The sequence below is a fragment of the Odontesthes bonariensis genome, chromosome 23 (assembly GCF_027942865.1).
Source record: "Odontesthes bonariensis isolate fOdoBon6 chromosome 23, fOdoBon6.hap1, whole genome shotgun sequence".
NCBI lineage: Eukaryota > Metazoa > Chordata > Actinopteri > Atheriniformes > Atherinopsidae > Odontesthes > Odontesthes bonariensis.
In genome coordinates, this window is record NC_134528.1 from 29975472 (window position 1) to 30000895 (window position 25424).

A 25424-nucleotide genomic window follows, 5' to 3' on the forward strand; every position below is an offset into this window, starting at 1 on the left:
CTTATCTTGAGAGGGTGTCTTTTTTCTGGTTCCACATGAGGGGCCTGATAACTGAAGGCTCTGCCACCCATTCTACTTTTCCATCTAATTTTGTTCTGAAAATATCAAACTTTGAGATCTTTAAGATGTAATGGAGCTTGGTCATTTCGAGGTTTATATGTGAGGAGAAGAATTTTGAATCCTTTTCTGAATTTAACAGTGATCCAATGAAGACAAGCCAAAACTGGAGAAATATTGTTGTGGCTCTGTTGGTAAATTCTAGCACATTCCCGTGAATTCCAGAGTATGTTGTGTGTTGGCACTGTCTAGTGATGTCTGTCTGCTGTAAGTTATAAGTATGCCATTCTAGTGTGGGCATATACGATTGTATTTTTCTTTTATGGAATAGTTTACTGAAACAACACCATATAAAACCAAACACTTTTATGAAACAGACAGTTTTATGAAACACAGACGAGAACAGATAAGCGACCTCCTTCAGTTTTACAACAGCTGTCATAGCTAGCAGAAACACCCCCCCCCCCCGGATTTTGGCTTTGAAGGTCACCTGTTGAAAAGAACACGTTAAACTATAACATTGGCGTTATGCTGAAAACACACTTGTGGGTTGTCCAAATTACAGAATGTAAATGTTAAACTGAAAAGCATTTAAATGACAAATTATGGGTGTAACAATAATGCTATTATTTAGAAAATTTAGAGTAATAACTCCCCAGGAGTTGGTATATGGTTGGTATATGGTAATGAAAAAAAAAATAATAATCTGACAAATCATTTGATCTGACCCCTCATTGTGGCACACTATCTTTACAAATAGTCTTGCTTGAAATCAAGCGTTGCTTCGGAACTCTGAAAAGTGCCACAGGCTCCACCATCCACACCAAACTCAAACGGCACAGTGTAAGGCCCTGGGGGGCCGCCAGGGGGCACTAGGGGGGCCTCAGAAAATTGGAGTGAAGATAAGAAAAAAATGCAAAAAAAAAAAATTTGAATTAAATTTTTTTTAAACATTATAAAAAATTGTCACATTTGTTTAATCGGTATTGTAAAATACAATTTATAATAATTTATTATATGGAAATGTTATTTGCCATGCTTGTCTTTCTGATTGGCTGCCAGTCAAAACATCGTAGACCTGGCGGTTTGCGCCCGTTCTGAAGCTGCTCTGCTCCTCAAGCTAGCGTGTAGGTAGCTTAGCCAAAATGGACAGATCTTTGACTTGGAAGAGACTGAAAGAACTGGCCGACTAAAATCAGAAAGTATGATGCAGCATACATTAAGTTTGGCTTTACAGCCATACAGAAAAATGACCACAATTGCCCGAAATGCGTCCTCTGTCTGGAGACCCTCTCAAATGAGGGTTCAAAACCTTCGAAACTTCAGCGTCACTTGATACAAAAACATCCGTCAGAGTTCGAAAAAACAGTCGACTCCTTTTCAGACATAAAGAAGAGCATTTAGTCAGGCTGCATTCACACAGTGAGCTACTGTCTGTGAATAAAAGAAAGAAAATATGTTCTAAAAGTTGATGTTTCTTTACATATTTTGTAGCATTGTCTGTGGTTTGCAAAGGGGGTCCCCGGCCAGAAGCTAATACTGTTTGGGGGGCCTTGGCATGGAAAAGTTTGGGAACCCCTGGTGTAAGGTACACTTCTCATGGTCAACAGCCTTTGTTTTTAGTTCATCTGTGTGTGTGTGTGTGTGTGTGTGTGTGTGTGTGTGTGTGTGTGTAGCAGTGACATGCTGGAGGAAGAAGATGAGACCATCCACATGGGAAATGCCGTCATGACCTTTTATTCTGCACTCATTGATCTGCTTGGCCGCTGTGCTCCAGAGATGCATGTGAGTGACATCAGAATGTCAGAATTTCTGCACACATACACCAACATATGCACTCACTCACACACATGGTGTTCTCACTGTGACCTTTCACCTGTGTGATATCAGCTGATCCACGCTGGTAAAGGTGAAGCAATCCGTATCAGAGCCATTTTGAGGTCTCTTATTCCCATAGAAGACCTGGTGGGAGTCATCAGCATTCCATTCTCCATGCCTAACCTGACTAAAGGTGAGCAAACCTTCTGCACCAACTCCACCTGACATGCATACAGCACTAGTCTATATTTATTTATACACGTCCAGTACTTCCATATTTGTATATTTGACAAAACAAGAATACAAGAATACAAGTAAATATCTGAATGAACCATATGTCATTGAAAGACAGCCTTTTGTCATTTAATCAATTAAACTTGATTTTGTATGTGTGTGTTCTTTTCGGGTACCCGTGGATGGGCAGATGGGTTAGTTGTGGAGCCAGACATGTCAGCAGGTTTTTGTCCAGACCATAAAGCCGCCATGGTCTTGTTCCTGGATCGTGTCTACGGTATAGAAGACCAGAATTTTCTCCTCCACCTCCTTGAGGTTGGATTCTTACCAGATTTAAGAGCTGCTGCCTCCCTAGACACTGTAAGTCTGTGCTTGTGTGCATCTTCTGCTTCTTCTTCCATTCCACTTCCTCAAAAAACTTATTGCACAAATCCTCCCACAATGCTGTTTTAGGTCACCTGATCAGACCACATCTACTGTCAGTGTTATTATTCTCATGGCTCAGTAGAAGTGCTGGAAATAACCAAGCATTTGCCCTACCCATAACACTAATCTACAGTGTTATGCAACTATACACTAACATTTCCCTATATTTTATAGAGAAATATGGTACTTTTCTCCACTGCATTCACTGCACAATTTATTGTTACTAGTGGCATTATAGTTCCATGACTCTGCACAACCATTCAGCTGTTTTCAGTCTGTATAGTTGTATAAATTTGATCAATATGTCACCAAACAGCATGTACTATTAAGAATGATATCTGGGTTGATTGCTTTGCCTTAAAAGTTGGTAAAAAGGTTTAAGGAGATTGTAATTAATTCGACACTCCCCAATCATGAATCCTAGACTCTTATGGGGTTTACTCTGTACATGCATGATTTAAAAAAAATTCTATAATAAGTCTACAAAACATAATATTGATCTTAATTTATACACCGTTTATCTGCTCAAATTTAACTATGAGGTGAGCATTTGGTGAGAAGTTTAGGATGAATGTATCAAATTGTAAGGATGTTTTACATCTATTTGTTTAGCCTGAGAATTTGAAAGACTACGTATGCTGTTATCACTTCATGTAAAACAGATGCCCCACTGAAAAAAGTGCTTTTACATTTTATACTAAGTATATTTCTGTTAATAGTTGCAGTAATGCTCTAAATGCATCTGTTTATAACAACAATATTTTACACGACATCAGTTATTCCTTCTTAAGTCGAGCTTCTTTTGAAGGCTTGTCCCTGAAATTTTACAATATCTCACCCAACAAAAAACATACTAGAGATGCATTAAGCGGTCGAACATTCAAGAACCCTCTAATTAGTGATCATATATAAATAATAGATCAATACATTTCAGTCTAATTATCAACTGCCTCCCTAAAGCTCTGCTAAGCTTTTGAAGTCACATTAGACTGTAGTGTTACTTGTTTATTTTATTTTTTCTGAATGAAATCCCAGCTGTTGACAAAACTCAGGTGTGGCTGACAGAGGGACAGAATTTAAGAGGATTGTTGGGCTCAGCCCTCACTGTTCTAACAAATCTGTAGAAGTCAGCTTCCTGAAATTGAGCTACAATTTAGTTGAATGCAGTTTAATCATAGGTTATTAACCCTTTGTGCGGTCTTAACATTCTGTTTACTCCCCTTGTCCTACAGGTCAAAAATGACCCGCCCTACCAAAGCCCCAAAATAAAACAACTTAAAGCAATACTATGTAACATTTCTACCTTAAAATAACAGCTTGAAAAAAATTGTGCAACAGTTTTCTTGTTTTCTCAGTTTTCTTTTACATAATAAAGGTTTATTATTGCTGTTATATAAATGTGAAGTAATTACTTTTGAATTAATTATATTGAAAGGGAAAAAAACAGTGAACTTTTTTCTGGTGTTTAAATGTTTTTATAATTCACGGGTCAAAAATGACCCATAAGACAATCTTTGTACCCTAGTGGTGTACAGCCCACATGGAAACATAAACAAAAATAAAGTATGACTTTTTCTAATGATGGAGTCTCTTTAGGAAAAGTCATACAATTTCAAGTTGGAAAAAGATAGTTTAAGGTGTTTTTTCTACAGCTAAACATGGTGGTGGCTCACTTTTGACCCGCAAGACAACAGGAGGGTTAAAGCAGTAACATTTGAATAGATAAATTCCTAAAAGTTTTGGATGGGCCATGAGAATTGCAATATGTTTTTAAGGAAGAGAACACAAAAAGCCTATTGTTGTTTCAGCAAAATACAGATGACACATTTTCTCCATCATTCCTCTCCCTGTTTCTGTATTCATCTCAGGTTGCTCTCAGTGCCACCGACATGGCACTTGCCCTCAACAGGTACTTGTGTACAGCAGTGTTGCCTCTCCTAACTAAATGTGCCCCTCTGTTCGCGGGGACCGAACAGTTTGCCTCATTAATCGACTCCCTCCTTCATACGGTTTACCGCTTGTCCAAAGGCTGCTGCCTCACCAAAGCTCAGAGGGATGCCATTGAGGAATGTCTGCTCACTGTTTGTGGGTAAGATCAGATTTCTTCTGCTAAGACAATGCATTACAGCAGTCACACTCCCACAGTGTTTATCGTTTCTCATATGGGAGACCTACTCATCATTTAATCCAGAATGTTTTTATAGAGCTAGTTGTTGAAAACCGATTCTTTGTCGTTTATGCCATCCTAATAATGTGCAGTAAGCTGAGGCCTTCAATGATGCAGCACCTGCTCAGGAGGTTGGTGTTTGATGTACCTCTGCTGAATGAACATACCAAAATGCCTCTGAAGGTGAGAAACACATTCATTATGTCTGTGCTCTGTCCATCCTTAAGTGTTTTCCAGGTTTTCCACCGTATAGGACCTGTGCCTTTCACCTTTAGTAAAATTGATAGTTTTACAATATTACCTACAATGTACACATTTTCTACTTTTCTGTTGTTTCCTCAACATGAAATAGTCCTAATGTTTGATGGGAATAAGATAAGGAGAACTGTGTTCATTTCCTATAGTTTGTCACCTTCTGCACTACAACGCAAACAATCCTGTCGCCTTGAATTGAACTTTTTTTCTTTTAGATTTGTTAGATGGGTGGACATGTTAATCATGAATTGAAAAATTGTGGTTGCTTTAGTGTAAGATGTAAAAGCTGGCTGCATGCTGATGATTGTGTTTATCACATGTCTCAGCTGCTGACCAATCACTACGAGCGTTGTTGGAAGTATTACTGCCTTGCTGGAGGTTGGGGTAGTTTTGGAGCAGCTTCAGAAGAAGAGCTTCATCTCTCCAGGAAACTCTTCTGGGGAGTATTTGATGCGCTGTCATGCAAGGTGAGGTTAGGTGACCTCCAGTTATATGCCAACTATATGAATATAAACCAAATTAGGGAAGAAATTGTAGAGGATGTGTGAGACATGTGGCTTTATGTTGTTTAGCTCGAATCTTTGTCAAATCTACTCTGTCTGATAAAATCTCAAATATTTTGAAGTCTATAGGCTCGGTTTGTACATTAGACTATGTATCCAAAGCATGGTTATAACTAGATTAAAGCCACCAAAATAATGCTTGGATGTACACATTAAAACCACTGACAGGTAAAGTGAGCATTCATGTGGATATTTGTCACTTGCCGTCAACCTAAAGATTTTTACAAACCCGTCATAACCCCCAACTGGCAACAGCCCACCCTGACTGGTCAGAGCTCTTTTGGATGTATTAGGACTTACTTATCAACACCATAATGTTATGGATGATCACCTTAAATGTTACTGCCACCTCACTGCTTATCGCATAATGCCCACTGAGAGAAAAGTTGAAATTTGTTACTGTGGAATTTTAATTCAAATGAATGAGGAACCATCTCATAATCGAGTAGTTCTCATCAACTTCATCTCTGATCAAACAATTTGACACATCATGCTTGAAACATTTCCCTGACAAATAAAGACTACATTGAACTGTTATGAATACCTTTCAGTATAAAGTTAGTAGAATGTCACTTCAATGTATAAAACAAAATGGGTTTTTCTGTGGCCTCACGGTCACACATTTGATTAATTTTTTTTTTCAGCAACTAAATAAGGCACAGAAATCATTTTTACACCAATTTACATATTTGTTTTGTGTAAAAGACATCTGTGGTGCATGTGTGTTTTTAGATTTACCAAGCTTTTATCATCAGTCCGCGCCACCTTTTCCTTTATTCATATTACAGACTCCTAAGGGTTAAGAAAGCAGAAGAAAATTATTTTTATAAAAGTTATTTTATTTTTATTCTTTATAAGGATGGTGATTTAATGAATCCAGCTTGGGGATGATGAGAGTTGGCTAACTTATGATCTGCACTTTTTACCCACTTTGTATGATCACATGAAGCCACTGCAGTATTGCTCCTTCTTTGGAACGGCATCCAACAGGGGACTCAATGCCAGTGAAATACACAGCACAATGCTCCCACCATCATGCTTCACTGTGGGGAGGGTGTTCTTCGGGGGATGAAAAGTGTTGGGTTCGAGACACAAGCAGAGTTTTTTCTTGATGACCATGTGACACTTTGGCACACAAGTTGACTTAGCTGAACTAATTATGGGACTTGTAACTGGCATCACGAGAGCTTTTTTTCTTTTGTTTTTACATGTTTTTCTTTTGATTTCACTTCATCAGTTTGGACAATGCTGTGGAGGTCAAGCTGAGTACATTTCCTAAGCAAAGCACTTGTTGCCTGAAGAGGTGTTTACACACAGTCATATATATCAAGTGAACTGTGCATTCCATTAACCTGGATAAAGTTGACCATTAGAATGTTTTCATACTTTGGAACTGCCCCCATACGTATCGCTTGGTAGACAAAGAGACTTCAAATATCATCAATCCAGGAATTTGGGATTTATGTGTTATTTCTATATGGTTTGTATTAATACATCATTTATCTCTTTAACATTTTTAATATAATTTTATAATATTAAAGCACAAAAATGAAAAATGCTGAGTGTGATGTTTTGTGCAGTAATGCTTCCTTAGCTAACATTCAAAGTTCACAATTAATTATAAACCAGGAGACCATTAGCTATAAATATGTGCAAGCAGAGTCAGAGGGTCATCAGTGAGCAATGGAAGCATGTCATTGCTGTCCAAAGTGGTATTAAGCAGCAAACTTACTTCATTTGTGTCTTCATGATGTAGAATTATGACCAGGAGTTGTTTAAGTTGGCGCTGCCATGTCTCAGTGCTGTGGCTGGAGCTCTTCCCCCAGACTACATGGAATCCAACTACATGGCTTTAATGGAAAAACAGTCATCTATGGACTCAGAGGGAAACTTCACCCCGCAGCCTGCAGACACCACTAAGTATGCAACCCATTTTCTGCTTTCTTACATGCCTTCTTACAAACAGTGCTTTCTAGTCCCAGTTCTAAATTTCTGACAGCCTCCTTAAATACAGGATATTTGACAAGAAAAGATTCAGTCATTGGGCCTCATGCAACAACCGTTCATACGCACAGATTTGTTCTTAAATCGTGCGTACGAGTGATTTAAGAGAATTGGCGCATTCACCAATCTTTTCGTATTTTACGTTTTCTTTCAGGTACGAACAGAATTTACGAGTGATCCAGACCTGTCGTAGGAGTTTCCTAAAATAGTCCGCTGTTATTCCAATCAAGTTTGCTTCGCTAAGGGATTGTACATTTAATTACTTTGAAGCAAACATAAATAAATATATACATTATACCCCATAATGATGCTGACATTATTCTGTCTGTCTTAAATTATGCACTAATTGAAGGTTAATTTGAATCTGTACATAACAAGGTCAATGGGAAGCGTAACCAGCAGCTGACTTGTTACTTTTGGATGCCTTAGCGCGTCAGGCTCTTGGAAGAGAGCGTGTAGAGACAGACGAATGGCTGACATCGCGATTTAGATTGCCAAGCACTGTGCTGCTGCAGATATGCAGCTTGCTGGAGCCACAACTCCAGAGAGAAACACGCCGCTCAAACCCAATTCCACCACACGTCGAGGTCCTCACCACCCTTGGATTTTTGGCCACTGGAGCCTTTCAGAGGGAGATGGGAGACAGATCGGGGGTGTCCCAGTCCTCTGTGAGTCGTACGCTCCCCTTGGTCATCAAAGCTCTCATCATGGTGCATCAGATTCCCATACACCGCTGTCCAACAAGTACAGATTAAGAGGGACTTTCATGCCGTGGCTGGACTGCCAAACATAATCAGAGTAATAGACTGCACACATATACGCATCAAAGCACCCGTGCTGTTGTGGAGCGCACTGAGCTGAAGGCCAGGTGGGTGTGTCTCCATACAGCGTTTATTTTCACATCAAACCATTTCTTGTTTATTTCGGTGACATTACGAACTACAGGTGACACGGTATTAACAGCACTCGTAATAACTTCCCATTTTTTCTCTTTAGCAGGTCCCGTAATTCCACTGCTGACACTGCTAAAAATGACATATTTTCCTTTTTGGATCTCTGAAAGCAGAACTTCAGTCTCAGAGCCCCTAAAGTTGTTCTTTTTGCGCCTTGATGCCATTCTCATGACTCAGCACTCAACACTTCCTGGCACAGGAGAGAGGAAGCACAGCCTTATATGGTATAAATGTGGGATGGAGTATGCAAATTTACTATCCTCGTGCGCGTGCACTTAAATACGCACGTGTGGCATTCATCATTTACGCAGGTCGTTTACACACTTTTTCCCAAGTTAAGAGCGTTTGTTGAATCTGACGTGGCGTGTTCGTACTAGACCTTCGTACGAAAAAAGTAAAAGAAATTTAGAATAAAAATTCGAAAATGTTCTTGCATGAGGCCCATTGTCTGGTATTGTTTGAGCACTAATATAAATATAAATATGAATATAAATATAAATGTAGATTCAATTTACTTTACTTCAGCGTTGACAGACGAAGACCCAAAATGTGAATAGTTATTTTTCTCCTCATTTTTTCTTCATCAGTGTGATTGTCCCTGAGAAGCTGGACTATTTCATCATCAGATATGCAGAGCTCAGCCATGAGAGGTGGTGTATAGAAAAAGTAAGTAGATGAGATAATCATCTGTTTACATTTTTTATTTGTAAAATCTCTATCATCATGATATAAGCAGAAGTACCACATAGCCATGATATATAAAAGACCAGCCACATGACACCATCAGCATGTTTCATGTTTATCAGTTGTGTTTCACACAGGGCTGTCTTTTTAGGCAGTGACTGACATACGGCCTGCTTCATATTGGCACAATGACATATGCGTTGCATGTGCATTGCTGTATTGCCACATGTTTGTGTCACGGTTCGGTGGTGGAGTATCTACATCTAAAGTAACACACCACAATGGCTTGGTCTGTACTCAGCACTGGGTAATCTTAAAAAAGAAAATGACAACAGAATAGTAACAGAAACTCACCTTGGGCATGTAGATGATTCTTCACAACATCTGCTTTTGTTGATGCTTTACAGCTGTGTTTGATCTGGTTTAAAATTCAGGAAAATCTGATTTTTAAAAGAAAAGTTTAATTAAAAAAGACCAACAAATTAATCGATTTAAAAAAAAAAACTAAATCATGATTATTTGCTGCAGCCCTAGTTAGAAGTTTTAAACAAGATTCTGTGTCACCCCTAATGCATTTGACGATTGTAAAGTAACTATTTTTACATGTCACAATCCTCCAATTGGTGAGTTTCTGCCAATTGGAAAGATCTGGAACTCTGTGATGGACACTTTTCCTCCTGAGCTGTGATCGCCGATGTCTCTCATGCCACCTCTCTGACCATGGAGCTGACAGTTATCATGATGTTTTCCTCAGTTGATATCATTGCGCTGGGAAAAAAAAATCAATATAATTGAACAGTAGGGGTAGAACAACACTGTTAATTTTAGGGCTATGCTCCCTTTGGATGCTTATCGACCTGGCCTATCATCTGAGGGATGATATATGGAATTATCTAGTCTTGGAAGCTATTAAAATAAAAAAGGGACCTGTCTGGTTATCAGATAGTTTTCAGTGTTGCTGAGGAGAGCTTCCAAGTTTAGGAGCCAAGCCTCCAAAGCTATAAAAAAGTACTAAAGTAGGCAGAGAAATATATAGAAATCTGACACTCTGAGCAGGTGAAGAAGGCTGGTTTGGATGCTATTTTCTGTTAACATGCTGAACAAAATTAAGATTGTGTTGCTCCTTCCACACAGCGTACATGCCAAGCTGCTGGTGTTAAGGTGGGATAAGTCATTCTTAAACAGTACAACCTACAAATGTGACACCAAAAAAGATGAGTTTTGACTTTATACGTTGGTTAATTTGGATTTTGAGAGTTTAGTGATATAGTGAAATAAAATGATATTTTGTTGTATTAGTATCGCTGTCTCATGATCACATCTAAATGTGTAGCAGAATTTCCTGCTATAAATGATTATTTTCGGCAGAAATTTTGTTAATTTTTAAATGACTTTGTCTTTATGTTTTCCAGTTTTCCAATGGCTGGTCATATGGAGAACTTATATGTGAGACCAGGAAGAGCCATCCACTACTGAAACCATACAAAACCCTTTCTGAGAAGGTAATGTCTATGCGTCTGTTTGAGCCTGTTTGAGTCTGCTTATAGAAGGTAAAGCTAAACTATTTACAGTTAAGACAGCAACAACAAACATTGCTTTGCAAAAATGGCAATTTGCAATTGCCTTTGCAATGAAAAAAATAAAAAAGTCTCTGTGCCAGTCTGACACAGCATTGGCCCAAACAATCCTGATTTTGGTGTGCCTATGATAAGTAGTTGGCTACAGCTGTGTTATACCACATGGGGAGACACGACATAAGTTGCCATCAGAGTGAACACGTGGCTCCACAGACTGCCTGGCAATTTGTTTTGATGCTGCAGACTTATCTATCCTGTGACAAGATGCATTGTGCTCATGTGCTGCTTTTCCTTTCCGTAGATGCTGAATTATTGGAATGCAGAAACTGTTATATGAAAATAAATGTTTCCATGAACACAAATGTCCATCTATACATCCACAATCAAATCTAATTGATCTCTGAGGCATATTCACTCAAGCAGTTTAATTACCTAACATGTATGTGATGTCACTTTATTTTGATAGTTTACTAAGAAGATCAAGCTTACCCATTTACTTGAAAACTGAATAGCAGTCTGATGGTCTCTATAAAGCTGCTGTATTTGTCTAACAAACACGATCCTTCCCGCAAGATGGCGGCGCGTGAACCACGCGAGGCTCAGCATCTCCCCAGATTCTGCGAATTAGTAGGATTTTGCCTTTTTGTTTCAAGTCTGTTCACTCAGAACAGTCTCAGACACATCACCGACAACCGACAAGAGCTTTTGGATATTCGAGCTCTCAACGTGGACACTTTTTTTGACGATCTCCGGCTCATACCAGGGATCGCTAGAACATCGGAGGCTTTCAACCCAGCTTCACCAACCGGAAGTGCTCGCAGGTGGCGTCGAGACCGTAAAGAAAAGTGGGGAAAGCAAGGAGGGCTAAGAGCTAAGCTAAGGCTAACTCCTCACCGGCTATCACTACCCAGCATTTTCCTCGCTAATGTCCGGTCTCTGACAAATTAGCTGTGGCTGCGGATCATTGCTCATAACTGGATTAAGGACAGCAACATCATGATCTTCACTAAGACATGGCGCTGCGTTCTCCAGGGGGACAGAACAGCTGATGACTCCGGCAAGACCAGAGGTGGGGGACTGTGCATTTATGTGAAGATAACTTGGTACATGGACACTGCTACTATTGAGAGCCACTGCTCAGCTAACCTAGAGTTTATCATGGTTAAGTGTAGACCTTTCTATCTGCCCAGAGAGTTTACATCCACTGTTGTGACTGCAGCCTACATTCCCCCAGATGCTAATGCCAAACATGCCATGAAAGAACTGCATGCCATTAGCAAACAGCAAACCAGACATCCTGAGGCAGCTTTTATTGTTGCTGGTGATTTCAATCACCCCAGCCTGAAGACTGTACTCCCCAAATTCCACCAGCATGTGTCCTGTACCACCAGAGGAGACGAGACCCTGAACCATGTCTACACCAAGATGGCTGAGGCCTATAGAGCCACCCCCCTCCCCCACCACGGACAATCAGACCATCTCTCCCTGTTTCTTCTCCCCAAATACACAGCACTCATCAGAAGTGTGAAGCCCACTGTAAAGACTGTTAAAGTGTGGCCAGAGGGAGCTGACTCTGCACTTCAGCAGCGGTTCCAGAACACAGACTGGAGTGTGTTTGCCGCTCAGGCCACCCTGGAATTACACACGGACATTGACACTTATGCCTCATCTGTTTTGGACTTCATAAACACCAACATTGACAGTGTCATCACCCTCAAACAGATCATAACATTCTAGGGGTGGAACGGTACAAAAAACTCACGGTTCGGTACGTACCTCGGTTTGGACCCTACGGTTAGGTACATTTTCGGTACAGTGCAGAAAAAAAAACACGACCAAAAGGCTATCCTCAAAGGCAGCTTTTTATTATTTAAATTCCCAGCTGAGATAGCTGCAACTTTCTGTAAAACAAGTGAACAAGCACCACATTGTCGTAGGCCTATATTGATATACAAGAAAGGAGTATATTGATAGGTGCATCAGTGCCACACATAGCCTTTCTAGGTATTTTAACATACAATACACAAGTGCCCTTTTACATTCACATAGCTCAGTGAACATGAGCTGTAGGCCTCACAGATCACAACATAACGTTTTTAAGCATTGCATTTCACATAATCAACTATGTACAACTGTGTACTGTACTCATTCAATTTAACATTTAAACATTAAACATTTGCCATCACAAACTGTACAGCTATGTACTGTACACCTTTATTCAATTTTAAGGATTTTCTTCAAAAAAACAAGTCTGTCAACACTCTCGGTGCTGAGTGTCGATCTGGTGGCAGTGACTATGTCACCTGCTGTTGAAAACACCCTTTCACTGGGTACTGAAGTGGCAGGTATGGCCAGGTAACTTTTTGCCAATACGGCTAGATTAGGATAAACAGCCTCGTGCGTTTTCCAACAGGAAAGAGGGTCAGAGTCATCTGAGGTGTAGTCCTTTGCCATGTAACCACCGACCTCTTCCTGCTGCTGATGTTTCAAATTAGGCTGGTTCCTTTCCTCAACTTTGAACAATGAGCCAAAGAGTTCTGCCATGGCTGACCTCTTCAAAGGGGGTTGGGAGGAGGATGCCTCTGCATCTTCTGCCATCCCTGGCAAAGCAGTGGCCTCAGCATGTGAAGTGGATGGACTGTCCTCTGCTGCAGACAGGGGGGTGTCTTTCTGCAAAATGAAATGACAGACAAAGACAATAATAAATTTTTTAAAAAAACATAATAATATGAGAGCATATTATTCCCTTAAAGGCCTACAGAAAGGTGATTTTTTTTTGCACAAAACTGAAATAGCAGATCGATTCCTTATATACCATGGAATTTTTTTATGATTTTAAAATAATTTGAGGCCCCTGGATAGTCCTGATTAGGCCCAATAAACTATCACCACATTTGACTTGAATTTGGCAAACTGGAACGACAGGTGCGTGACGTCGCGAGTGCCAGCTGCTGGAACAACCCCCAGTAGTTCTAGTAGCGAAGCCAGCAGTTTGCCAGACCTGGACAGCTTCTTCACGGCAAATTTCGATGTGTGCCGTGGGAAGTCGCTTGGAAATATAAAACGTTGGGTTCAGTGCAGTTTTTATTGCGAGTAGATGTACGAAGCGCGTGTGTTGCCCTCAGCACCAGCAGCTCACACCACCGGGGACAGAGGAAGCAGAGAGACCTGCGGTCGGAACTTGTGTCTGTGTCTCCCTGTCCGCCTGTCTCCTCTCTGGTGAAATCAGCCGGAGCCATCCCGCCGTGTTCAGCTCCCTGCGGTGCGGACAGGAATCCACCAGGCGGAGAGCGGTCACACTCTCCGCCAGGTGGAGAGCGGAAATCAGCGGAAATCAGCCGGCAGATCGCTCTGCCCAGTCTGGAATCCCAGGAAGGATTTCCAAGCGGCAAATTCAAAATCGCAAATTTCATGCGTTTATGAAATGATAAGTCCAATGATCATTATTGTTCCTCTGTGTATGTATTATCATTATGTATTGGGTGTAGTGTCAGCTTTCTGTAGGCCTTTAAGGAATACCATTTATAGTCAGTATATAATAATAATAATAATAATAATTATTATTATTATTATAATTTTTTAACTTGACAACAAATACTGTATGTGGATGGGCAGTAGTATTACATTATTGACACGGCCTCCTGCAGGCGTGTTTTAGTATTGCAGGTAGACAAACAGTCATTGCAATGCCTGGCCAAACCCCATCTGGGGAAGCAGGTTAATAATAATAATAATAATAATAGAATAGAATAGAATAGAATAGAACTACTTTATTCATCCCAGCTGGGAAATTGTTTTGCAATAGCAGCGTACAGACAGTAAAAATAAGAATAAGAATAGAAATAAAAAAAATAAAAAAAATAAAATAAATAAAATAAATAAAATAAATAAAATAAATAAAATAAAATAAAAATATATGTACATCAAAGTGCAACAATGCAGTTGTGCGGTTATGCAGTTATGGTATTGAGATACCATAATGACACTTAACTATTATTGTACAGGGTGTCCCTTCGACAGCGGAGCTGAAGCAGTCTGTGTGAGAAGGTGCTCCGCTGTCCACTGTGTGGTGGAGAGGGTGCTGTATGTTATCCATGATAGATAACAGCTTCTTCCGTGTCCTCCTCTCCACCACGGTTTCCAGTGACTCTAATTTTTGTCCCAGTACAGAGCCAGCTTTCCTGATGATTTTGTCCAGCCTGTTAGAGTCGCTGGCTCTGATGCTGCTTCCCCAACACACAGCAGCAAAGAAAATGGCACCGGCAACAACACTGTGGTAGAAGGTCTCCAACATCCTGCTGCACACATTGAAGGATCTCAGCTTCCTTAGGAAATAAAGTCTGCTCATCCCCTTCTTGCACACAGCGTCAGTGTTGGATGCCCAGTCCAGTCTGTTGTAGTAGAGTAGAGTTGTAGTAGAGTAAAATAATAATAGTTCTTATATTCATACCTTTTCTGCTCTGCTCAGGACTTCTTTGATGAGATCTTCACGAACTTTCTGCTGACGGGTTGGATCCAAGTGATTAAGTGTTTTGAACCTAGGGTCCAGTGCTGTACATTTATTTAAGAAGTCCCGGAGGTCTGGGTCATCATATTGGCCTTGGAAGTTGTCCCTGATGGCATTTTTCATGTCTCTTGCGATCGGTGCATCAGCTGTATTTGCAGTGGCAGGATCATGGAAATGGATGGGGTGGTTTCTGTGCTGATCACTGCTGTGATTGTCTTCAGTGGCCTCATCACGTCAACTATGGCCTCTGCGTTGGACAGCTCCAGATCGTAAAGATTCCCGATGTCTTTGCTTCTGAAACTCCTCTCTGCTAAGGCAGAATAAACAGCAGCTTGCTGCTCGAGATACCGCTCCACCATCTCGAAGCTCGAGTTCCAGCGAGTTGCGACATCATTTATTAGGCAGTGCTTCGGCAAGCCCAGCATTTCTTGCTTGCACTCCAAAATGTGCGCTGCGGTGTGTGCTGCGATGGAAAAATCCGACTGTAGATCTCATTTTGGCAAGCAAATGCGAGACCTGCTTGATCTCAAGGGCTTTTTTTGCGGCCAAGTTGAGGGTATGCGCAAAGCATGCGATATGCGGGCCGAGCCTCGCTTCCCCGACAGCATTAACAATGTTCCTCGCATTGTCTGTGGTGACGGCTATGCTGCTCTACAAAGCAAAAAGGCAGTAACTGCATTTTTGGACGCAAATGAGTTATTATCATTTTCATGACATTCAAGGCATCCTTTGTTATGTGACAAAAGATCCTATCTCAAATGTGTGTTGTTTTGGAGAAAAATGGTAGTCGTTTGTACAGTAACTGCAAAAAGCTCTAGTGAACTAACTTTAAAGTCCTTTTTCTCAGTTCTGCACTGTGCGTAGTTACTGCCTTTTTGCTTTGTAGGGCAGAATGGGCATCCCAGGTTTTTTTAAGTTCCATTCGCTCATGACTTCACTCAGCTTTTCAGCCAGATGCGTGCTTGTATGTTGTTTGTGTAAAGGGCGAGTTTGTAGCACTACGGTCCTCATGTCCCACTCAGTGCTAATGAAGTGAGCAGTGACAGTCAGGAAACTCTCGGTTGCCCGAGAAGTCCACAAATCCGTCGTGAGTGCAATTGAATGCGCAGCTTTTAGTCCCTGCTCCACAATTTCTCTCGTCCTCCTATACAAGGCTGGCACTACCGATTCCCTTACATTGCTACGGGAAGGAGGCGTGTAGCGAGGTTCGAGCACATGTAATAGATATCTGAATCCTGCCTCTTCTACAGTGGAATATGGGCGCATAGCAGATGCGATGTAAATTCCAATTGCTTCGGTAATTTTTTTTGCTCTGCATGTATTCGTATCCAGGGGTTGTTGAAATACATTTGGGAGACGTAATTGGACACTTTTCTTCCATCTCGTCCCGGTGATAGGGATTTCTGGGTGGTGTCGCTTGATATGTGTTAACATATTTTATGTGTTCCCACTCACGTAATGAACAGTTGTCGAACAATGACGACAGACCGTCTTTGTTTTGTCAACCACTCGCTCTCCATCGCTATTATAACTTACAGGGAACCCGAAGTTATCCCACACCACTGACTTAAATGATGATGGTGGGTCTTCTAATTCTTGCCCACTCGCCATTGTTAGCTCTCTCTCGCAACATCAACCCAACAGAGGTACCTTCCCACAGAGTACACTTTGTATTTGAAGGTGGAGTTTGCTATCTAGACCAATCCAGGCATACATATCTCTACGGACCAATCAGAGCTTGCATGTGGCAGTGTTTAAATGGGTCCTGAAGGAAACTTGCAAAATAACAGTTCCGCGTTCAGATCAATATTAAACTTCCGTACCGTGTGTATTCTGCGTGGCAATGCGCGTACCGAACCGTGACCCCCGTACCGTGACGGTTCGGTACGAATACATATACCGTGCCGGCCCTGTAACATTCCCTAACCAGAAGCCATGGATGAACCGTGAGGTCCGCCTCCTACTGAAGGCACGCGACACTGCTTTTAGATCTGGTAACGCTCAGGCCTACAGTGCATCCAGTGCTAACCTGAAGAGGGGCATCAGGGAGGCCAAGCACAGCCACAAGCTAAGGATTGAGGAGCACTTCAGTAACTCCGACCCCTGACGCATGTGGCAAGGCATCTAGGCCATCTCGGATTATAAACCCACCATCACCACGCCACAAACCGACGACATCTCCTTGTTAGACGAGCTCAACAACTTCTATGCTCGTTTTGACAGGGAGAACCAGGAGGCAGCCACCAAGGCAGTGCTCACTGCAGACCACCAACTCATCACACTCTCCCCCACCAACGTGTGTGCTGCACTGAGCAGGACCAACGCACGTAAGGCTGCAGGCCCTGATGGCATCCCCGGACGCGGCCTGTGCCGGACCGCTAACTGGGGTCTTGACTGACATCTTCAATCTGTCCCTGGCCCAAGCAGTTGTCCCCACGTCCTTCAAGACCACGTCCATTGTGCCAGTGCCGAAACATTCCGCTGCCACATGTCACAACGACTTCCGCCCTCTTGCACTCACCCCCACCATCATGAAGTGCTTCAAGAGGCTGGTCCTGGCTCACCTCAAAACCAGCCTACCACCCACTCTGGACCCTTTCCAGTTCGCCTACCGCCAGAATAGGAGTACTGACGACGCCATCTCCACAGCGCTTCACTCCGCCTTCTCCCACCTGGACAACAACAACACCTATGTGAGAATGCTGTCCATCGACTTCAGCTCAACATTTAACACCATCATCCCCCTCCAGTCTCATCATCAAACTGAGCAGCAGGTAACTGGATCCTGGACTTTCTGACCAACAGACCCCAGTCTGTTCGGTCAGACAACCTCACATCCTCCACCCTCATCCTGAACACCGGCGTTCCACAGGGCTGTGTGCTGAGCCCTCTCCTCTACTCCCTCTTCACACACGACTGTGAACCGGTGCATGGCTCCAACACCATCATCAAGTTTGCAGACGACACTACAGTGATCGGCCTCATCACCAACAACGATGAGACGGACTACAGGGAGGAGGTCCAGCACCTGGCATCCTGGTGCGCTGAAAACAACCTATCCATCAACACCAAAAAGATCAAGGAGATCATCGTGGACTTCAGAAGAACCGCTGGGGGCATACACACACCCATCCAGATCCACGGAGCTGAGGTGGAACGTGTCCACAGTTTCAAGTTTCTGGGGGTCCACCTCTCTGAAGACCTTTCTTGGTCAGTCAACAACTCCATCCTGGTCAAGAAGGCTCACCAGAGGCTCTTCTTCCTGAGGAAATTAAAGAAGGCCCACCTGTCTCCTCAGATCCTAGTGAACTTCTACCGCAGCACCATCGAGAGCGTCCTTACCAGCTGCATCACAGTCTGGTATGGTAACTGCTCCATCGTGGACCGGAAGGCACTGCAGCGGGTGGTTAAAACTGCCCAACGCATCATTCAGTCACAGACTATTTACCCTCCTTTCCTCCAGGAGGCGCTACAGGTCCCTCCGTTCTAGAACCAGCAGGCTCAGGACCAGTTTTTATCCCTCAGCTGTCACCCTGCTAAACTATACACAGAGGTGTATATACATATGTATATACATATCTATCTAACTATATATTTAACAACTGTTCATCGCTGCCTGTGTTGTACATACATATTAGTATATTCATCTTCCTACACCTGCTGTTTTTTACTGTTAAATATCATACTGTATATATTTTTTAACACTCTCTGTATGTAATAGCATATTTATTTTTCATACCTGCACTAATCAACATACTGTATATTTTCTAAAGTATAGTTAATCATACCTGTAGTAATAATTCATAATACATTGTATATATATATATTAGCACATTCACTGCATCATATAGTATATTCAGTTCACACCTGCACTGCCCATTACATACTGCCCATTACGTACATACTTTGCACTTTACTACTCTGCACTTCTGGTTAGATGCTAAACTGCATTTCGTTGTTCAAGTACTTGTTACTGTGTTCAATGACAATAAAGTTGAATCTCATCTAATCTAATCTAATGATGCTTTGCACTTTGCAACAAGAAAAATGTGGTTGTATCTGTAAGCGGTCTCATCCCAGTCATCAGCGTATTTGACGATGGTGTTACTGTGGTGGGTGGAGGGGCAGTCGTAGGTGTACAGGGTGTAGAGTAAAGGGCTGTGGGGAGTCAGTGCTAAGGCTCAGGGCCGTGGATGTGTGTGGGCCCATTCTCACCCTCTGACTACGACCAGACAGGAAGCTCCTTATCCATGTTCAGTGTAGTGTGGAAGACCAAAGTCCATCAGTTTGCCCACCAGTTTATGGGGAAGGATGGTGTTAAATGCAGAACTGAAGTCCACAAAGAGCAGCCGCACATAGGTCCCCTGATACTCCAGGTGGGACAACGCAGTATGGAGGACTGTGGCGACTGCATCTTCCGTGGATTTGTTCACCCTGTATGCAAACTGGAGTAGGTCAAAAGGATAATCCACGGAGAGCCGGCGCTCCTCGCCTATAAACTCCGATCTTAAGGAGATCGTGCCGGCTGTAGATATTGTTCACCCAGCTGCACGAGCAGATACCGGACTCCAACGTCACCATTCCCGGCTTCCAGACGGTTCGAGCTGACAGGGACACCACCGTGACCGGCAAGAAGAAAAGGAGGGGGCCTTGCCGTGCTTGTGAACAACAGGTTGTGTAACCACGGGCACGTCTCTGTGAAAGAGCGTGTCTGCAGCCTGGACATCGAGCTCATCGCCATTGGACTTCGTCCATATTATTTACAGAGGGAGTTTACCAGTGTCATCGCCATCACTGTTTACATTCCTCCGTCTGGGAACGTAGAAGCAGCCTGTGATGTCATCCACACTGTGACTGCAGGACTACAAACCGCCCTGGGGCCTTTATCCTCATCACAGGTGACTTTAACCATGTTTGCCCCTCATGTTTGCCCCAAACTGAAGAAGACGCGGGTGGGTGCTCCCCTCGTCACTTGGGTCTATGACTAACTGACGGGCAGACAGCGGTTTGTGAGATTGCGGGACTATGTGTCTGATTAGAAGCATCAGGGCCCCCCAGGGAATTGCCGCCCCCCTTCCTCTTCACCACATACACTGCTGACTTTAAGTACTGCACTGAGTCGTGTCATCTGCCGAAATTTTTTGATGACACGGCCATTGTGGGGTGTATTGAGGGCGGGAGGGAGGCTGAGTACAGGGACCTGGTCGACCGCTTTGTGAAGTGATGTGGGGAGAACCACCTGCAGCTGAACGTGGCGAAGACAAAGGAGATGTTGGTGGACTTCAGGAGGAACAAGCCACTGCCCTCTCCTGTCTGCATTGGTGGGATGTGGAGATGGTACCAGCACACAGGTACCCGGGTGTCACACTGGACAATAAACTGGACTGGTCCACTAACATGGAGGCCGTCTTTAAGAAGGGCCTGAGCCGGCTTTACTTCCTGAGGAGGCTCAGGTCCTTTAACTTCTGAAACAATATGCTGCAGATGTTTTATCGGTCTGTTGTGGCAAGCACCATCTTTTTTGCTGCAGTGTCCTGGTGTGCGGGCATCAAGGCAAAGGACACCAACAGACTGAACAAACTGATCAGGAAAGCAGAGTTTGTTGTTGGCTCTAAGCTTGTCACCCTGGAGGAGGTGGTGGAGGACAGGATGCTACCATATTGATATTATATATCATATTTATGCAATATTCTAATCTTTTGCACATTGTAGTTACATATTCATAGTATATTATTTGTCCCATTCTCTTTTTATTTTTTATTTTTTCTACCTCAGTTTTTTATTCTATTGTATTTTATTGTATACTGGACTTCTATCTATCTATCTATCTATCTATCTATCTATCTATCTATCTATCTATCTATCTATCTATCTATCTATCTATCTATCTATCTATCTATCACCAGATTTATTAGATCTATTTCCCATGACATTATTTTTCTTTTCTTTTTTCTTTCTAAATCATTATTAATATTTTTGTTTTAGTAGTATTTCAAAATTATGTATTTACTTATTTTCAATTTCAACATCACTGAATTAATTTCATAACTACCAGATGAATCAGATCCATTTGTTCAGTCCTCCTTGACCCTGTTCCTTTTTTGCTTGACATTTATTCATCTGTTCTTTTTGTTTCTGAGTCATTTGTTATTTATTTAACAATGTATTTATTTAACTCTTTTTCTTCTTTCCCTTATATTTATAGCTAAATAAAGTTATACATACATCATCTCAACATATTTGCATGTTCACTACGATAGTATATACATAATATGCCGCTGTGTTATTTGTGTCACTCTGTCCTTTTTTTTTCTCCAAGTGCCACCCTGTTATGTGTCATGCCCTGTTTCTATCATGTTTTCCATTACGAATAAAATTTGCTAAAAAAAAAGGAATAATCTGAAAAAAAACATTTCTTTTTTCTCTTGGTAAACCTTTGAAGGCCCGTTGGCACAAGTCTTTTACAGACTCCTATTTAAAAGATTTGCACTCAGGGCTGTTTTCATTTCGAGCAAGACACTATGTCACTTCAAATGTCTGAGAAAATGAACTTTTGGAACCAGTCGAAACTCTACCTACAAAACGTTGATGTCATAATTGTAATTTGCTGCACTTGTTGAGTCTTGAGCTCTCTGCACTTTTTTATTTTGAAAGGTAAGTGTGTTGCATGTTTTTTGCTATTTCGCTACTCTCATCTGTGATTTGGAACTGGGTTTTAATGTTGCAGGATAAAGAAGCACACTGCTTCCCAGTCAGAGAGTCTTTGAAGACCATGTTGTTGTGGGGCTGGAGAATTGACAGGAACAGAGAAGGACACCATGCCAGTCTCCACAACAAATCCAGACGGATATCACAGACCAGCCAGGTAAACGGGAACATAAAACGCCATTCAAGCCTAGTACATTATCGAATATTTTACTTCAAATTATAATAATTTCTCAAAAGAAACAAAAGAAAGTTGTGTGAAAAAATGACACTATATATCCTATCCGCCACAGTTATCTTTCGAAGGAGCTCCAGCTTTCACTCCAAGACCAGTTGATGTGAGCAATGTTACACTGTCCAGAGACATGCAGGTAAATGATATAATACCACTTTATACACAAAAAGAAAGCAGAAATGCATTAGATAAATTGTTTGATCTACAAAGTATAATGCAGCCACGTATGATGATCATAATTGTACTTCTTCAGTCTATGGCAGAACTGCTTGCAGAGAATTATCATAATATCTGGGCTCGGATGAAGAAAATGGAGCTGGAAGCCAAAGGTGACACCTGCACACCTCCACAAACAGAGTTTCCAATAATAGTTGCCATTATATTATGGCAAAGAGACCTGAATGTTTCTGTCTGAGTTTTATGTATAATTGCCTGAATTTTTAGTAAGTGTGCAATTAATCATTTGGATTTGTTTTCAAAAAGGCTACTATGGTGAAACTACAGGTCTAGATGGAGAGAGGAATCCTCTACCAAGACCTACAAACTATCTTACAGTTTTCAGGAAAATTATCTGGATTCACACCCAAATTTAAGGAGTTTCCACTTTGCCCATTCTGCACCTCTGCATTATGTGTCATACAATTCTCCCTGACAGTTTTTAACAGATAAACTGAACAAAAAACATACATCGGTTGTAGCCCTGGTACAGAGACAGTTAAACTCTATATAATATTGTCATGCAAACAAGGATCTAACCAACCAATTAAAAAATTAAAATTAGGTAGTGCTGTCCTCTATTTTTAGAAAGCCATGGTCAAAGTGGCTCTACTAGCCATTTAAACTGTAACTGTAACTGTTTGAATGTCCAGTAGCCTGTTAAAGTTTTTTCTCCCTTCTGCTATGATCCTGTTGTCTCCAGGTGGTGGAAGCCATCCCCTGCTGGTTCCTTTTGATACACTGACTGCCAAAGAGAAATCCAAAGACAGAGAAAAAGCACAAGACATCCTTAAGTTCCTTCAGATCAATGGCTACACTGTTTCCAGGTAGAAGATTTGGTGAACACTTTGAGCTCTGATTAGAAGCACTGAAAAGTATATGTAGAGTTTTGAATGGTTTAAATCGAATGTCTCGGTAGTGCTTGCATATAGTAGCAATATCCATTTCGAATGTGTTTTCTAGAAAAAGCAGAAAAAAAGAAATAAGAAAAACATTTAGCCTGTCAGAAAGTATATTATCTCAAAAATAAAGTTGTCCAGCATTGCTGGTCAAATAAAAGATGTACATGGCTAATGGTGTCAACTAATGTCAACCATTGGTTTGTGTCCAAGGCACCTAAACCCTTAAAACCCACCTAAACCCGTATTAATGCACAACTTTAAAAACTTTAACTATTTGAATTTATTTACTTTACAGGCTTTTAACATTAATATTTACATTTAGCTGCTACTTTTATCCAAAGAAGCTCACAAGTGAGAAACAACATTCTAGAAACCCTGTCAAATGCAATAAATGAGTAATTTATTTAAATGGGAGTACAAGTAGGTACAGGCACAGAAGTGCAAAGTAAGTGTAGGTGTTAGGACAGCAGATGTTCACAGAAGAAGTAGTCTTCAAAAGATTCTTGAAAGTTGAAATAGATGTACCTGCTCCAGTAGTGATTGTTTACTTGTTTCACAATAGTGGAACCCCAAATTAAAACAGTCTGGATTGAGACTACAGTGTGTGCCAGACGATATTGCTAAGAGTAATGCAGAGGTTGAGAAGGAGCATAAGACTCTATGACTGAGTTAAAATACATGGCAAGCATTAGTGACCTAGTGAGTAGCATTAGTTCAATAAACAATGGAGTGACGTGTCCTTTTGTGGCTGATCAAACACCAGGTGTGCCACCATGCTCGGGACCATCTGCGCATGCTGGGAGACATGCGATAAGAGCACTGCGCCGGTTAAACTGAGAAATAACCATGGCCTTTACCAGGAGTTCGGTAGCATACAGACTCATTTTTCTTAGAGACTTAGAGACAGATGTAACATGATAATATTTGCTGTGCAGATGCACAGGTACTATGGTTGTCCCTTTTTATGGAGAGCCTCAAGTTATTCTTTGAGGATCTGCAGTTTTTGGCACTTCTGGATTGGCTTCATTTAAAGCTCCTTTGTCACTTGGTCAAAATTGTAGAGGCATGTTGTCATTTGTTTATCCACTATTATTACTATTATAGTTAGGGCCATTCTTTTTTATTCATCAGTTGTTAAACTGCTTTGTATTACGGTAGATAACAACCATGTACGGGCGGCTGCAGAAAGAGCTAAATGTAGCTCAGGAGGAAGAGCAGTTGCCCACCAATAGGAAGGTTGGTGGTTCGACTCTGGGTTCCCCGGGCCACATGTTGACTGTCCTTGGGCAAGACACTGAACGTTGCCTACCGATGCATCCATCGGTGTATGCATGTGTGTGAATGACCAGGAAGCACGTAGTTGGGTATAGACTAAGACGTGCTGTATGAGTGTGTGAATGGGGGAGTGTTAGAAGCGCTTTGAGTGGTCAGCTAGACTAGAAAAGTGCTATACAAGTACAGTCCATTTACCAACAAAGTTAGCAGTTTTCCTATAAGTCCATTGTTTGCATTAAGCTAGGTTATTAACTCTCAGTCAGGCTGGCTGGACAGACAGTTCAGACACAGTGTTCTCTCTTAAATCTGGTAAAAATGTAAAACTACATCATAAGTGCTTTGTGTGTTTCCAGAGGTATGAAGTCGCAGGACCTGGACACCCCAGCTATCGAGAAGCGTTTTGCCTACACCTTCCTCCACAAGCTTCTTACATATGTCGACCAGGCTCACCAACATATGATGGAGTTTGGTGAGGTTCTTCTGATGTCTACTGGATCTTCAACAAATAACAATCTGTGCCAAGTACTACTCCTGAACAGTAGATTCCCAGTTTGGTGTCAGAGTAGAGGCCAAATCACACAAAATGATGCATGTCAAAACAGCCACTCCTATTATTTGCAATGATCATCCCACTCAGTTAGTGTTAAGCATGCTCTTGTCTTGAGATTCCTGTGCGTGCTCACAAAAAAAGGGTCATTTTACATATAGATTGATACGCAAATGACAAACTGAATTATTTTTGGATATACTTACATAGGCTAATTGATTGAGGGTGTGGTTTCTATGGTAACTCAATGCACACCCTACTTTTTATTTTGCTGGAGAGCTTCATTGGTGCTACAGTAT

The 25424-nt window shown here is 41.6% G+C and overlaps 1 protein-coding gene across 8 annotated transcripts in view; it reads left to right on the forward strand.

Moving 5' to 3' along the window:
* The window catches only part of ryr2a (ryanodine receptor 2a (cardiac)), a 287428-nt gene that overhangs the window by 180724 nt on the left and 81280 nt on the right, over positions 1-25424 (forward strand). For all 8 annotated transcript variants that reach the window (XM_075456990.1, XM_075456994.1, XM_075456991.1 and 5 more), the window contains exons 50-63: positions 1734-1842; positions 1948-2068; positions 2300-2469; positions 4404-4624; positions 4795-4885; positions 5284-5424; positions 7277-7440; positions 9065-9143; positions 10574-10663; positions 21973-22110; positions 22244-22321; positions 22439-22514; positions 23105-23228; positions 24932-25047. In XM_075456990.1, the coding sequence (XP_075313105.1) occupies positions 1734-1842; positions 1948-2068; positions 2300-2469; positions 4404-4624; positions 4795-4885; positions 5284-5424; positions 7277-7440; positions 9065-9143; positions 10574-10663; positions 21973-22110; positions 22244-22321; positions 22439-22514; positions 23105-23228; positions 24932-25047 (1718 nt within the window). The remainder of the gene's footprint in view (positions 1-1733; positions 1843-1947; positions 2069-2299; positions 2470-4403; positions 4625-4794; positions 4886-5283; positions 5425-7276; positions 7441-9064; positions 9144-10573; positions 10664-21972; positions 22111-22243; positions 22322-22438; positions 22515-23104; positions 23229-24931; positions 25048-25424) is intronic.